Source organism: Opisthorchis viverrini (genome assembly GCF_000715545.1).
Source record: "Opisthorchis viverrini unplaced genomic scaffold opera_v5_16, whole genome shotgun sequence".
NCBI classification, from domain to species: Eukaryota; Metazoa; Platyhelminthes; class Trematoda; order Opisthorchiida; family Opisthorchiidae; genus Opisthorchis; species Opisthorchis viverrini.
In genome coordinates, this window is record NW_008751672.1 from 2,351,147 (window position 1) to 2,366,531 (window position 15,385).

Sequence of the window (15,385 nt, forward strand, 5' to 3'; positions counted from 1 at the left end):
TGGGACCTGGTGCTAGCCTACTGCAAGTGTTCTGAGGTGCTTATACTCTCATGAGCTCAATCAGGACACCTGGGGAAAAAACCCACAACACGAATGCCACTGAAACCAATCAGCCGCCAATCTTTGTAGTCTCCAGCCAAGCGCAGAGTGGGTCACTGGGAGCGCATCTTAGGAGGCAGACTGCAACAACAATACTTAAGCTCTCCGTAAGCTCTTTCACACCCTTTTGCCAATTCGAACGTTGTCAGTCTCACAGTTTGTGGCACTCTGAAGGAGAAACGGTGAACACCACTCATCTTGATAGACATGTAGTACATGACCGAGGCACCTTAGTCGATGATGCTGGGTGTTTTCCACAACTTAAGTGCCAACTGCACAACCAAATACGCGTTTTCATAAAAGAAACTACGCACAAGGTTGCTGAAAACTCTTCGACAGCCTACGACCGATTTCGCCCTTCTTGGGGCTCATCAGGCAGGTACAGTATCCGAGTTTCCGTCAACCTAATGTTTTACTTGAGCCTCAATTGGACTGATTTCGACAAATACACCCATTAACAAATCAATTTGGTTTTCACGGGAGACTCGTTTGTGACATTCAGTTGAAGAATATTATAAACGAGAGATTCAGTTAAGCTTCGTGTGAAAACCAAATTGATTTGCAGATGAGCTTGTTTTTCCAAATACCCGTTTCCTCTTTACCTCGTTATGAATTCGTTGACTCTATACAGCAACGTTGCTGAGACATCGGTGGTCAAAAGCCGAAGGCGTCTCACATCTGTCCGTGGAGGCCAAGTCTGGCAACCTCAAAACAATATAGCCCTTACTGTTGCCTGGTACAAGCGACCTTTGAGACCGATTGATGTGCCTTTTCACCTTCTATGAGGTCAAACGGTAGTTTGGTTGGACCGACCAACCGAGAGATCACTATGATGGCTGAGAGGAAGCTTACTGTGAAATAGGTTCGCCTTATTTTGGTTCTTGTACAGAAACTAGTCCAATATTTCTTCGGTGGTCAATTTTAGGCAGCAAGATTCCCAAGAATTTCTACGCTACGTTCTCGAAGGACTACACAATGAAGTCAATCGAGTGACAAAGCGCCCTCATCCCGTTACTCCGGATTATGCAGCGGAAGACAAATTGGCGTGAGTCTTACTGGTTCAACGCGTTTTCACTAGTCAGTAGTTGTTTATCTCAGTTTTCTCATGGACATAATGCTTTGCAGTTATACACTTGCTTGGATATATTTCTCAGAATTCAGTATCGATTTGTTGTGTTGAAAGAAGTCAGCCTATGTTAGAAAGCGGGGAAGTACTTGGCGGTTGTATTATGTCCTTATTGATGACTACCCGTCATGTATCTCATACATCCTAGGTGAAATTCCAACTAATGTCTTCGGTTTCATTAGTTGAGTTCGGCTATGAGATCAACACTGGTTATTATTGCCTCACCCCTCAGCTGAATGATCTTTTTCTAGGTGTAGTACTAGCGGATTGACGGATGGTTTTCAGATGATCCATCTGTCAGTTAGATGGACTGTGAGTCATTCGAAAATGACGCATTTTCGCGTCCTTTTGTACCATTACATGTTCTTCGCTCCAGGGTGATTGATGCAACCCTTACGAATTTGACGTGCCCGTAACTTTCAATCCAACTTTCTCTAACGAGTGCCCTCTTTAGGTGTGAAATCTATTCTACGTCGATACCCACTGTTCCCTAAAACAGTAATCTAGTCGCAAATCGGGATAACGCCAGAGTAGTGTTCATCCGTTTCGTGCCAAACAAGCCCTTAGTTTAGGTGGTAATTTTTATACTCTTATCCGTCTTGGCTTCTTTGGAAATGAGTTGACCAGCATCCTCTATCTAGTTAGCAACTTTTGAGTGAAACCTTCCGGTACAATTTCTGTTGCCCATTTCACCTGTTGAACCATCCACCGACTGCTCGACTTTGGCATTTTTATCCTCCAACTACCGATTTCTCGAATGAATGGGTGTGGCCACGTGACTGTCGTTTGCCCGAGCAAACCTCTCCCGGTCTGTCACGTGAGGTGGACTAAGCTAAATTTTCCACCCTGTTTATTACCCAAGCCGGGAAGGTTGGTTGCTGTCATTCATTGTATCACTGCATCGGTCAGTGTAGCTTCCTCCACACCGTAGGACACGTGGAATATGGACGGTACTAACCAACACAATCTTACAACAGACACGTAAAATGTCGTTTATGTTCTGTCGCATCAAGTTAAGTGAAATTTTATGCGCCTCAATGTGAATTTCCGGCCTACAAAACTATGACGTATCACTCACAGAATTGTAGAACAATTTTATATTCATAGGGAGATAAATAAACTGAAAGCTCAGCGTTTCTTGGTCTAAACCAGAAGGCGGATGCAGGTTTGTCGCGTAATTGATGATTGTTGAGGAGAGTGAAAACGTCATTAACAAGCATCAGGTTGCATGCTTATCATAAAATCGATCAAGCTCTACCTGACAATCCACTGCAATCTGGAAACATGACTGAAATCCTTCTTGAGTAGCCCCATGAAAAGAAGAGGGGAACGGTAAATACAGTGGGGAAAGGTACAAGCAATGAAAAAAAACCATAGACCAGATTGAGAGAAAGACATTCTCAGTCTGAAAGAATACAAACCCGGGTGTCTGCTAAAGGCGGTTTGGGTGTGTAGAGACCAATCAAGTTTACCGAACAAGGTCACGCCCTAGTACTTCACCGCACAGGTTCAGTAAGAGGCACCGTTAAAACAGTGGTGATTTGAAAGCTACCAAATACGTTGGTTGTCGCGACGTTCAGTGGAGTTGAGAGAAATAAACCTCTTTGCATTCCGGGACATGAATAGGAAGAGAGCCAAAAGTCACCTAATCAGGAAACGATTTCGCTCACTAGATTCTATGTATACCAGGCTAGCGGCGGCCAAAGTCGCGTTTGCCCGACAAAACTAGGTCGTTCTTGGAAGAATGACCAAACTGTTCTTAAGTGACGTGCTTCTGTTTTAGGTTGGTCTCATATTCATGCACCCTGTGAGTCTACATAAACTGCTAATAAAATGTAGCCAGATACAGTTAAGTATTATACAGATGTCCCATAGTGATATCTTCCAGAAGTGGTCCGAGGTGGTATCCCATCGCCACGCCGTCAATTTTTTGGTAGAGATTCTTACGACAGAGCTGCGCATCTTTGATGCATGTTAGAAGTAAGGGCTAGAGATGACGAGTAGGAGTATTCGGTTCTATCAGGACTTTTCAGTGATCCTCCTGTATGAATTTTGACGTTCGAAAATCTGCGACACATTTGATTCGCTAGGTTGGCCGTTTTGATCTTTAACCAGCCAACAGTGAAATTCTGGAACCTGGAGTAAGATAGTGGAGCCACTTGGAGTTGAACGAATAAACGAAATGGCTGTGTATTAAGCTCTGGAGTTTGCAATTACTAATACGTGGTTTACCCACAGAAAAACCGCAGTAGCTATTTGGACTTGTCGGCAAGTTAGACAAGTTAGACACGGATACCTTATTAACTATGTCACTGTCCGATAAAAAGATCCCAAAGACATTCGGCCTGCAGAAGTGGTGCGGAGTGCTGGATCCAGCACGGAGCAGGTGAAGGAACCCGTCGCTTTTAGAAAGTTGCTTTGTCGTGGAACAGGAGCACAGTATGTGCGGCTGGACGTCGGAAAATTGAAGGATTCAGCAGGTGTGACGAAACTTCAAAAGATGCTGTTCAAGTGTTACTCGGATCCAGCTCAACAGAGGTTGCTGAATAGAAATGCATATTTGTGAAGCTGTACTGGATGGAACTGAAATCAGTGTAGAATGAACGGTCTTGCTGAAAGTGACACCGTGATTTCGTTCACGGTTCAACGGAAGAATGCAGTGCCCATGAGTAATTCCCAAGGCTAAGAAGGGTTTCCAAGGAACACTTGCCTAAGATCAAGAATGAATGGTGGATGAAACACAGTGAAAAAACTAGTCACACGTAGATCACAGTTTCCAGAAAGTCCTCTGGAACAGTGAGAGGATTTTACGCGCTTAAAACACAATGTCTCTGGGAAGAGGTGGATCAGTGGTTATAGGGCGAATTTGCTGATCGGAAGGTCCATGGTTCCGATCCCGACTTTCCCTGTCTAGGCTTGAGCAACCTGGCAATATCTCATCCCCCGTGCCTTCTTCGAGTCGCATGGCAGCTGGGCTTCGAAAGCATGCCACAGCTGAACGATTTGATACTATTGTTTCTAATGTCTTTCTTTCTTTCTCATGACCTCCAAATCGCCCAAAGACTGAAACATTAAAGACTGAAAATGTATTAGCAACGTAGAAACACGTCTCCACACTGCTCAACCACCCATCGGGAATTGATTGAAATCAAGCGAACCATATACCTTAAGGTATATAAAAGAAACATCCTACAATCAAAGAACCACAAATGGCAATTTTGCAAAACGGGACAGCCTGTGTAGATGACGGGCCACCAGCCGAGCTGTTCAAACTCGATGGATAACACCACAGTACAAATTTCACCATTGTTAATAAAATCCTGGTTGGTACTCTGCAAATCAACTGAGGTGTTCTGGCAAAAATTTGAAAAAAAAATGGGCCAGAGGAATGTATGGAGTCTACTCTGCAAATCAAATGAGGTGTTCTGGCGAAAATTTCAAAAAAAAATGGGCCAGAGGAATAGTATGGAGTCCGGGATGATGGAGCCTCGTTGATTTAACTGGCTCACTGAGGCAAATACAAGACCAACGGCGTTGACCCAACAAGTCACCATGTCCCATCAGTTGATTTCGCAAGCTTTTGAGATAATCTTTCGGAAGATGGACTGCCCAAACAAATCTGTCGTACTTGTCAAGTCTTTTCACTCCATATGGAAGGCTAATGTTGAAGACTGTGGGACTGCTTCTTCAGGTTTCAGCCTGGACAACTTGGTTGCGCGGAAGTCCTCGCAATTCAGGAGATGGTGTGCCTATTTACATCCTTTGGATGGTCCTCTATTCAGTTCACAACGCCGAGCCAAATAACTCGAAGGTACGTGTGTTACGTTCTCCTGATGATCGCGCACTGGCACATACCGAAGGGGAATTATGGAGTTTACTGGCATTCGTATCATTCGAACCCTGCTTTGGCCTGAATATAGATAGTATTAAGACGATTTTCTTCTACTAACCCGCTCCTGAGGTAGTCTCGAATTTGCGCATGATAGAGGCGAATGGTACTGGGTGTCTGATGCCTCGGCAGTACTCTGACTACCAATTACCTGATCTATAATGGTTTGAAATCGCGCATATAGAAAGCTAGCGTGGATTTTAGGAGAATTAACAAACGTGTCTATACTAATCCCAGTATGCGAGTGGGTCTGGAAGTTGCGGTGTGCCGCGCCTTACACACTACACTTTTGGGTACAACGGTGAAACATGAACTATACATTGACGTCATATCTCATTCCTTGATCGCTTTTTTTAACTCACAATGCCTGTGCAGGATTATGTGCACACATTAGTCGGACCGGATTCCAAATACTCGAGTTCTTTTGAAGACGGAGAGAAGACGGAGCTGAGAGCAATAGAATAATTCAATTTACCAGCTATAAACAGTGTACCATGAGAACATTGGTCCTAACTGCTACAGTGTCGATCACTAGAAGGTGAGAGAAAGTGGAACATACAGCAAAGTATTGGAGACAATGGCATGTCCAATGAGTTCGGGAACTGAGTAGCTATGCAGTTATGAGTCGCGAGTATCCTAATAATAACATTGCCAACAGTACTACTAATGATAAGATGTTTTTTGTTCAAACGTATTCTCCTTTTGTGTACGAAACGTCGTCAAGGTCGACTGCTTTTTATTTTGAAATGAGAGCATTCCAGTTTCCCACACTCGGCTTATTGTTTAACTAAATTCGGTAAGCGGACGAGTTGTGACTATCCAGGTCGTATGCTGAGTGTGGGAATCTTCTTGACTGTCGGAGTGTCTTCAAGACGGCGGTTGATGTTAGGTGGCGTCAATAATTTTGTAACATGGTGCTGCTGGCGTGAATTGCCTCTCTTTATGGGGTCAACGGGACCACACTGGAGCTTGGCTTGGTTAAAAGATTTCCATTCCCTATTCAGAAGATCTATCTTTCTAACTCAGTGGTGGCAACATAGGTTTTTCCGACCCGTCTCTCCAGACTTGCTAACAATGAACACAGATCGGAAACGGTACGCCATAAGCGACTTCCGTTCAGTGTTAGCTGTTCGTCTGCTGTAGTTCGACAAATCATGGATACCGTGTTTAGTAGGTTTTAGTTCGATGTCTATCTCACAAATCATTGCATATCCTTTACCAGCTAAGCACAAGGTGCACTTACAACAGGTTCCTAATCGCATGCATGAATACGGACTAACCTAAAAAGAAAAGGGTCTTCTTGCCTCAGCTCAAATATCCGGGATCTATTGTCGGTTCTAACTGCCTTGCGTTCAATTATGGCTTTCCTTCTCCAACGGACTAAGTGCATTTGCAGTCATTCTTTGTCCTGATGAACTACCACAACACCTCCTTAGCTAACATGCATCAACCGAGAGCGCTCCTAAGCGATCACTTAGGCAAGACACCAAGTAGGTTTGGTCTCACAGTGTTCGCGCAGCAGTGGGGGGTGGCGGTAATAATAACACTACTACTGTCATTTATTTTCGAAGAGCATGGTCACAAACATAAAAAGTGAATGCAAGCGATGGATGCGAAAGGGTAACAGGAGAATGAGATAAAAGAGAGAAACGTCTCATTCGAATTCATGCCACCAACAGTTCCAGTCAGATGAGGTAAATCCCAACGTATGTAAAAATTTTGGTATGGAAACACGCGTCTAAAGGCCAACAACCGAAGAGAGGGAAACTTCTCACAAGGTTGCTGAAAACTCTTCGACAGCCCACGACCGGTTTCGCCCTTCTTGGGGCTCATCAGGTAGGCGCAGTCCCCGAGTTTCCGTCAACTTTATGATCTACTTGAATCCAAATTGCACTGTTTTCGAGAAATACACTCATTTGCAAATCAATTTGGTTTGCACGGGAGACTCAATTGAATCTCTCGTTTATGATGTCCTTCAGCTGAATGTGCTGCACAACCTTTATGGAAATATACTGCGATTTCTCGAATATCATGCCAACTGAAACATGACGCGGCCTGTGTGCAGCACATTCAGTTAAAGGACATCATAAACGGGAGATTCAATTGTATCTCCCGTGAAAACCAAATTGATTTGCAAATGAGTGTATTTCTCGATAATGTTGAATGCTCTTCAAGGCGCGGTAAGCGCTAGCACAATCAAGACTCGCACATCAGGCACGAAGTGTCCACCGTACTGGGTCTGGTGTGAGATTAAATGGCGAAAATGTACATTCAACGCCACGTGCCACTCATAAAAGTGTCATCAGTACGCAAAGAGCCCACAATGACAAGCAAACACAAGTCGCTGACTGTGACTACTACTGTAGTGGTGATACTACTGATGGGGAGGCACGTGAGTAATATGTATTGTTCATGGAATTTTGCTTTGCGTCTTTTGAAAAGGGGAGATCTGTTGCGGAATTTGTGGGGTCGCATTGTAACATTGGCTTGAATCTGAGCGATAAATGATTGCAGTCAATGAATATCCAGGAAAGTTCAAGAAAACACGTTCAGGAGAAGATGGATATCCAGTTTTTGTAAACAAGATGCAAATGAGAGTTTTGCTTCCCTGTCCAATGGTCTGTAACCGGTCAGTTGGCATTTCCTTTCACTACTACTACTACTACTACCACCAATGATAATAGGAACAATAAAGTTCCTCTATGAAGTACAGTGTTTCAGATGACAGGATCGGTGGGGGTTGGTGTGCGCCACACTTTTGGTGCTCAAACTTGTATCGCAGAGGGACACGAAGGTACCTGTTATTGAATGAGGATGGTGTTCACCGGTGATTTCCGGAACAAGAAAGGGCTAGTTTGAATCTGGATCCATAAGACGATTGAAGTGTAAGAAACATCATTTGGGGCATTTTGTTGTATATTCTAAGGGGAATTAGGTGAACTAACTAACTGAAACCAACGATCCGACTGCTTTTTCTGTGTTCAGCACAGCGATCAAGTGTGATCGGCATACCGACATTTGTGTTGATCACTGCGGTACGTCGTTAGGCTCCGTACTGCGCTCTGTGTAGTTTTTGGTGAGCGCATTGGGCATCAACAAACGAGTCGAAGTCGATCGAAGAGCTCTCGAATGCGCAGTGCGAGCTGTTGACCGGGTCCTGGTTCTTCTGGTCACACGGCAACTGAAGCAACCTTAAAGCAGAACACCTATCAATTTTCTGAGTCACGAATTTGGGGTAACACAACGAGTGTCATGCGGACTTTTTAGGTTGTTGTGTAAGCGCATACCCGAATTCCGTGTATAGAAGGCGCTTACCCAGTAATTCTGGCTGGAGCTGGATCGTGGTCAGTTTCTTTTCGCGTAGGTGTATGCGCGCACGCACGCACGCATGCACACCAGCCTGTTATCGGCTGACTTAGGAGTGTACTGAAATCTTTTACTGTCCTTTTGGGAAACTGTGCATGTGTGGGCGTTTCTGTCACCGATCGATAGACTGGCAAATAGCTGGATTTTTGTTCTTGTGTGGTTTTACTTGTTTGACCAAACGGCCAAGTTTCACCTAAATCTGGGGACTTTTTTCGTTTGCTTCGAACCCCTCCTCTGAAAGAATCTGCTCTGTGGCCCTCAGTGTCAGAAATAGTTATTTATCGGTTTGATTCCAGCGCGAAAACAACTGTAATGTAGATTGTTTCAAATGCAGTGCAGTTCTAGCTACAGATGGGAATAATGTACGCCTTCAAGGCCGATAATCTATCAACTGATACTGCGCCTCCTAGGGACTATGGGACCGTGACATATGAAATCATTGACTGTATGCTAGCGAAACAGGTCATACAAGGTAGTGCTAAAGTATCATAGTAAAGAAACCAAAGACCGTAGAACAATATCGCGGGTCATCTATATATAGTGTATATATATATGGTTATACAGTATACTATATAGTATAGTATACTATAGTACATGTACTCATAGTTGATGTACTTATTCTCCTTTCTTTGGGGACCTGTGTTGCTCGTTTGAATTGTACTGGGACACGTAGTACACTCCGCCAAATTTTGTTAGACAGTTCCTAATAGGTTCGTACTACCCCCAAGGTCCTTTTAAGGTCACAGTTTCTTCGCGTATATCGTGTATGATGTACATCGTGTATCTGGTGTCAAGTACCCATGCACAAGGTTAGATGGTGTTAATGCGAGACTCAAATATGACTCAACTGAACCTTTTGGATGCATTTACAGGAAACAATCGGTCGGTTTTACTTATTGACCGAAATATATCAAGTGCGCGCTCCCGAAGAAACTTGCCGTGCGCTAATTTAGCCGGGCCGTCTGAAGAAACCCTGATCATATAGCTTAGGACTGTTGAACCGCTTTGGGAGAACCCGGCCTACTGACGCATATCTCAACTCCAAACATGTTCACGTCCGAAGCTGTGATAAATCAGGCACAATTTCCCCATACGATGACTCTCGTCGTAATGGCTCTCCAATACGACCTCATCGCTGCCCATGGCAGTCGCTTGCCTCAAGCTGTTTGTCACCCGAATGCACGCCCTCCCTCTGATACAACCGGATCCATTTATTTCATCGAGGCTATCCTGGAGTTGTAGTGCTGTACATCCCGAATTCACTGGCTAAAATGAAACCATTCTGGATGACTAGTGTTTGAGCTATCGCACTTCTGAGTATTTGCACTATGGGGTTACCAGGCTCTCTACAAACTGAAAACACTATTAACCACTAGCGATGCTGATTCGAGATAACGGTTTTCGGAAAATGGATAGAGCTTTCCACTTAAGGCGAGCTTACGTTCGATTACCCCATCAGCAACGCTGCATTGTTTTAGACAATACTCCAATTTAGGACAGTCATCGAATTCGAACAAACGAAGAGTGACCGTTCTCAAGTGCCGCAGAGCTAGTCGGATGGTGAACCAATCACGAGCAGACACATTCGAATATTCAATGGAGCATACAGCAATCAGCGAACAACAGTATTTGTGATCTAAATAAGACCCATGTTTTCGCATCAACAGACTGAGATTCCCACGGAGTGAAGGGTGTCATTTTTTGTGAGTGGAACTCATGCATGCTTTCGCATAACTGACAGAAGTTGCCAGTACAAGAGGAGTGTTTAACGGTCTCTTACCCAAACTTCATGCAGTTGTTTAACTAAGCTCCTTGTGGGTGCTTGGACAATGTAACGCCTATAGGTGCCCACCATCGATCGTGTTCCTTAGTCTGCAAACCGTGAGAGATCATGACACTTTCCAATAATCGGGCCTGTTCCATCCGATTTCTTACACTTTCGAACTGAACCACGCTGCTTTTGAAATTCCGGGACAGTTAGTTCACCTATGGCCAGCTTAATACTTGAACTGTGCATGCCTTTAAGGCGTGTCCTTCCTGATTTCTCTCGCCGGGATTCTCGGCCGGGTACAGGTGGGCAGCTCAGCAACTGTTTTAGGGCACAGTTTTCCGGTATTCTTCTCAAGATCGACGTTTTTTTAACCTCTGTTAACCTTTGCCAAAACCAAACGGTTGAACCATTCACTCCGACAACTGTCATATAGACTGATGACTGCTGTTCATGGTCTTTCAGTAGATTTCCAACCTTCCTGATCACGTGTGAACATGTGAGGATAGCTAATTGGCCACGTGTGACTGACACTGCCACTGATTAATGTTGAATAGCGTGTGAAGAGCACCACCGTTGAACTGATGATGAATTACATCTGATCAGGGACACTTCAACGCACACGTGATGCCTAAGTCGCACACACTCATGTGCATGACCTTGCGACCAGTCGTGACCTACTGGTCTAGAATGATCAGGAGTAGCGTTCAGTTTACACTGTACCTGAACCTGTGCAAGCCCTGCTTTTGCAAACTTAGGTCAAATGTCGCCAAGTAGGATCTTTTCTGGAATGTCAATAACAGCTTCAGAACCATCTACCGAAGTTGTTTCCGGATTGGAGATTTGCACTGTAAACCTTGAGCTAGCTATGCAAAAAGGTTGATATTTTTCAACGCTACGCGTTCCCGAAATCACTTGGGAGATGGCACTTCCTGACCCATAGACAGTTTACCCTTTCTTGAGAAACACTCGTATGTCTAGACTGACCAGTACTGAGAGATGTGTTTCTTGAGAACGGATGAGTTAATGTGATCGCCTTATCATCCCTAATTTCGCACAAAGAAAGGTTGGCTTTAGCACTTGTTTGCGTGCTCTGTTGAGTGATTACTGATGACAATCTGTTATTTAGATTCCGGAGGCTTAATGATGTCTTGTTAAAAACCCAAAAATAGTAATAGGAAGTTCAATGTACTTGAGGTCCTTCCTCGATTCAGCTGACTTTTTTGTAAGAGAACAAGGGTTGAGATTCCTAGCGGAATATCTCAAATTTTCACCTTTTCTATATCCACATACCCACCGTTTTCCCACTGATAGCCTTCTGATGTTCCACCATTGTGAAGATGTGTTTTTTCCTGGCAACATAAGGTCCCAAAGTTTTTGTCGGTGATGTTCTTTTGTTTTGCATTGCGAAAAAGTCCCTTCTGGGAACATGATTTTCATTTTTTTGTTTGCTTCACCATTATTCAATATGAACTGAGTGGTAGTTGCCAAACCGACCACCCGCATCGTTCTAATTCCGTATCACTCCACTCATTATGTAGACCGCGATTGGGTACGCGTCCCCTGACTTCGTCAATAGCCTGAAAGAAACTTGAATACTGAACAAGACGTAGTGATCGCGATATCTTCAGTCAGTGTTTTCACCGTTACAAGGAATAGTTCAGTCAATTCCATCCATGGGTCACTGGTCCCCGAATAGTGACTTATCAGGGGCGAGATGGACCAAGTGGTTAGAGCGCAAATTTGCTGACCGGAAGGTCCGTGGTTCGAACCCGACCTCTGCCACTCGACTTCCCCTGTCTAGGTTTGGGCAACCTGGCAGTATCCCAGCCCTCATACCTTCTTCGTGTGGCGTGGCAACTAGACACGAAAAGGGTGCTACAGCTGGACGATTTTTTTAGTGACTTATCACCGTATTTTTGCGCGTACGTTTGAAAAATATTACCGAAACTACCGACCATTCTGGACTGAATCCTCAAACAGTACAGTGTTCTGGTACCTAAATGGCACCAAACAACAGTTCGTGTCGGATCTTTCCACATATTCTACTGGAAGTAGTATGAATGAATCGTATATGCTACCAAGCACATGTGCTGTTTTAATGTACCCGATTAAAGTTAGAGGTCAGCTCATTTTTTTGTCCTACCGACATTTGTACCTCCAAATTAACCAAGTAAACCACAACTACAAGGCTTTAAAGAAATGCAACAACGGCCTCAACTCTTCCGACCCATGAATTCGATTCGAACTCCAACTGATTGGTGTTCAGGCAATCATTCAAGTGACTCGCGTATCCCAGCAATTACTTTCGTATCTCCGTTCTTCGGTCCTCTTCATGTAAATGATTTTTTTGCACTCTTTCGAACGCGTTTGCTTCTGTCTTGCTGATAACTAAGCCTCTTCTCTCTATTACGTACCCTTTTCCTAAAAACAGTGATCGAGACAAGGCCGATCTCTACTGGAAGCGGTATTTGTCAATGGATAACAGCGCAATTGTGGGTAAGTGCCCGCGGTTACGATGGTTTGAATGTGTTAGGGATAAGTCACTTCATCTATAAGTTGATTTTGCTGGTAACCGTTTTCCAACTGTTTTCCTGGACATTCTGGGAAACTTATACAGACGGGCTGATCATGAGTGTTGGTTGGTTTTACAAGACACAAGCACATTTCACTGGCAGTTGAGTAATCTTTCGCGGCAATGTGTAGCGGTTCTCCTTGAGAGAGCGACCCTCATGCTGGAGTACGCTTTCCTTAGTTTACTGTTGAGTCCTATACCCAGAAGGATAATGGACGCGAGGATACTAAACAAAAACTCCAGCCATACAAGTAGTGCTTGCTGTGGATTGTTTTAGTCATCTTCATCCAACATGACCAGTATCGTCTGGTAGTTTACCAGGTTCCGGCAACCCAGTACCGACTGACATTGAGTTCCACTCAGGCCTGCGTTGTAGTGCTCATAACAGTCCTCGCTCTCGGGAGAAAAACGGTTGAATAAATCACACGCCACTGCCGAATGGACACTTTCAGTCCCAAACTTGTTGTGTTGTCTGCTAACTTCATCCCCGCGCAATCTGTCTTAATTTATGTGCTGATTCCGATCACCAAACCCAAGGTGGAATACCCACCAACGATATCTGTTTAGTGAAATACATCAGTGGCATCTGTGAGACGGTTTCTGAAGTGTCGTACGTTGCGTGTTCACAGAAATTTACACTTGCAGTGAACAACTATGGGCACGGAAAAATCGCTGGTGCAGGTAAGGTTGTGTGACCCCACCGGGAATTCACATTGCAAAGACAAAGGGTGTTATTCGCACTCACTTTTTGGTTGATGGAACAAATAAAACAAAGAAAATTCAAGAATGACTGATCATTAAGAAAGACGATCCTGTATATATTGGTATGTTTCCAGCTTCAAGGTCACGAAGAGAGAGGGCTCCCGAATCAGAGGACAATTTGGGTCAGTCCCCTGGATTTCCTCGCTAACCTTGAACCGCTGTGCACTGTAAGCGCATATATTCATATATATNTATACAGTACAAGACAACACTCCTCGGGTCATCGGGTGATCTAGAAACGTCTGCTGCAATGCCAGGACATGGTGGTTATTACCTTTAGAATGAGTCTTCGTTTAGCCCGAAGCAAGCTGCAGAAGACACGGTTGCAAGGCGATCGTCTGGACGTCCAGAAGACACGGTTGCAAGGCGATCGTTTTTCTGGACGTCCCAGATTCGAGAGACATTTAACTTCACTAAATTTGGTCTAACTTATTCCTAGGCTTCTAGGACTGTGGCTGAACACAACAATCTAGGGCAAAGTAATCCGACTAGAGCGTCTATGCCGAGGTTAATTAGGTTAATTGGGAAGTCTTGGAGACATTAAACTGTCCTATTATTTTGTAATTCTGATAGCAGCTGGCCTGTTTTTTTTTAAAATAGACTGCTAATTTCCATCAGTCTGAGATAAATTGTTTTTTCCCTATTTTCAGTCCAAAATACCATGAAATACGTCACCATTAGGTTGTCTGCCCTATTTTCCCGCGTGATGATCCATCAGGGTATTAGCTACTTCAACGTCCGATGCATCTACGCTCATGTGTTTCTGTGGCCTGGCTAATAGGGTCAAAAGCTAATGTAGCCTACAGCTGTGTGCACCATCCATCTGCGACAACCGCCATGCACTTAGCAGTCAAATGACAGCCACCTGGCCTAGGCAGACGGGATGCGCCCAACCGTGTGCCGGCCTAATCGAAATTGAGTGAGCACGAACAGTATAGATGCGAAAATATCTCGAGCGCTGTGTGAAGAATGGAAGGGATGTGGAAAGGATTTGCACTGTGCACCCCGGGCTGAGAAAGACATGAAATTTGGACCAATCTGAATTCGCAGAATGCTTTCGTTGTATCTGGACAAGGATTGATATGGTTGAAGACAGTGGAGAAAGCAGATTGGTACAAGTAGTGGTTAAAATAGGATTAAAGAACAAAACACATTCTAAAAGGATCATTGATCCCGTGTGATATCTCTTATCCTGTTAGGTGTCAAAGGTGAAAATATATCAATGTGGCCGTTATTCAGCACGAAGCCGGATGTAAGGCACGAAGACAAAATACATGTGATAGATGCATCGTTCAGAGTAAGCAGGCTAACAACGGAGGTTGCATGTCACAGAGGATCGAGCGGTGTTTGGAATTAGCGTAAAATGGGGATAATGGGATTGAGTGAGTCTGTAATAGCATTTCTCATTAGAAGACCTTCCCTCGAGTTAGTAACACGGTTTGATGAGCTTGTGTTTCTCAGTATGATGGAAGTTATCTTTAGTTCTTCAAACTCTTATGGTCACTAAGCTTTGTCCTTCCCTGGACAGTTTGAACCGTTAAAGCAAGCCATACTTGGATTCATTTTTGGAATTACATCCACTGATATCTTCACTTTAGAGATAGTTACGACATCAGAGAATGACCTCTCTGCAATTAATATGTAGATGGCATTACCGAAATACCAAAACACGGATCGGAGTCTTCACAACCCCAACTATCGTCTACACAGTGGATTCGGAGAAGATTAGATTGGATAATTCGGAAGCCTCATCACAAGCCCCTCTCGGGAGAATACTTACACTCCAAGAATTTCGTACTA

At 44.1% G+C, this 15,385-nt stretch overlaps 1 protein-coding gene across 1 annotated transcript in view; it reads left to right on the forward strand.

Moving 5' to 3' along the window:
• The window catches only part of T265_01516 (hypothetical protein), a gene marked incomplete at both ends in the record, with an annotated part of 59,480 nt that overhangs the window by 13,776 nt on the left and 30,319 nt on the right, over positions 1-15,385 (forward strand). The window contains 2 exons of the mRNA XM_009165557.1: positions 1,025-1,144; positions 12,683-12,747. Of these exons, the coding sequence (XP_009163821.1) occupies positions 1,025-1,144; positions 12,683-12,747 (185 nt within the window). The remainder of the gene's footprint in view (positions 1-1,024; positions 1,145-12,682; positions 12,748-15,385) is intronic.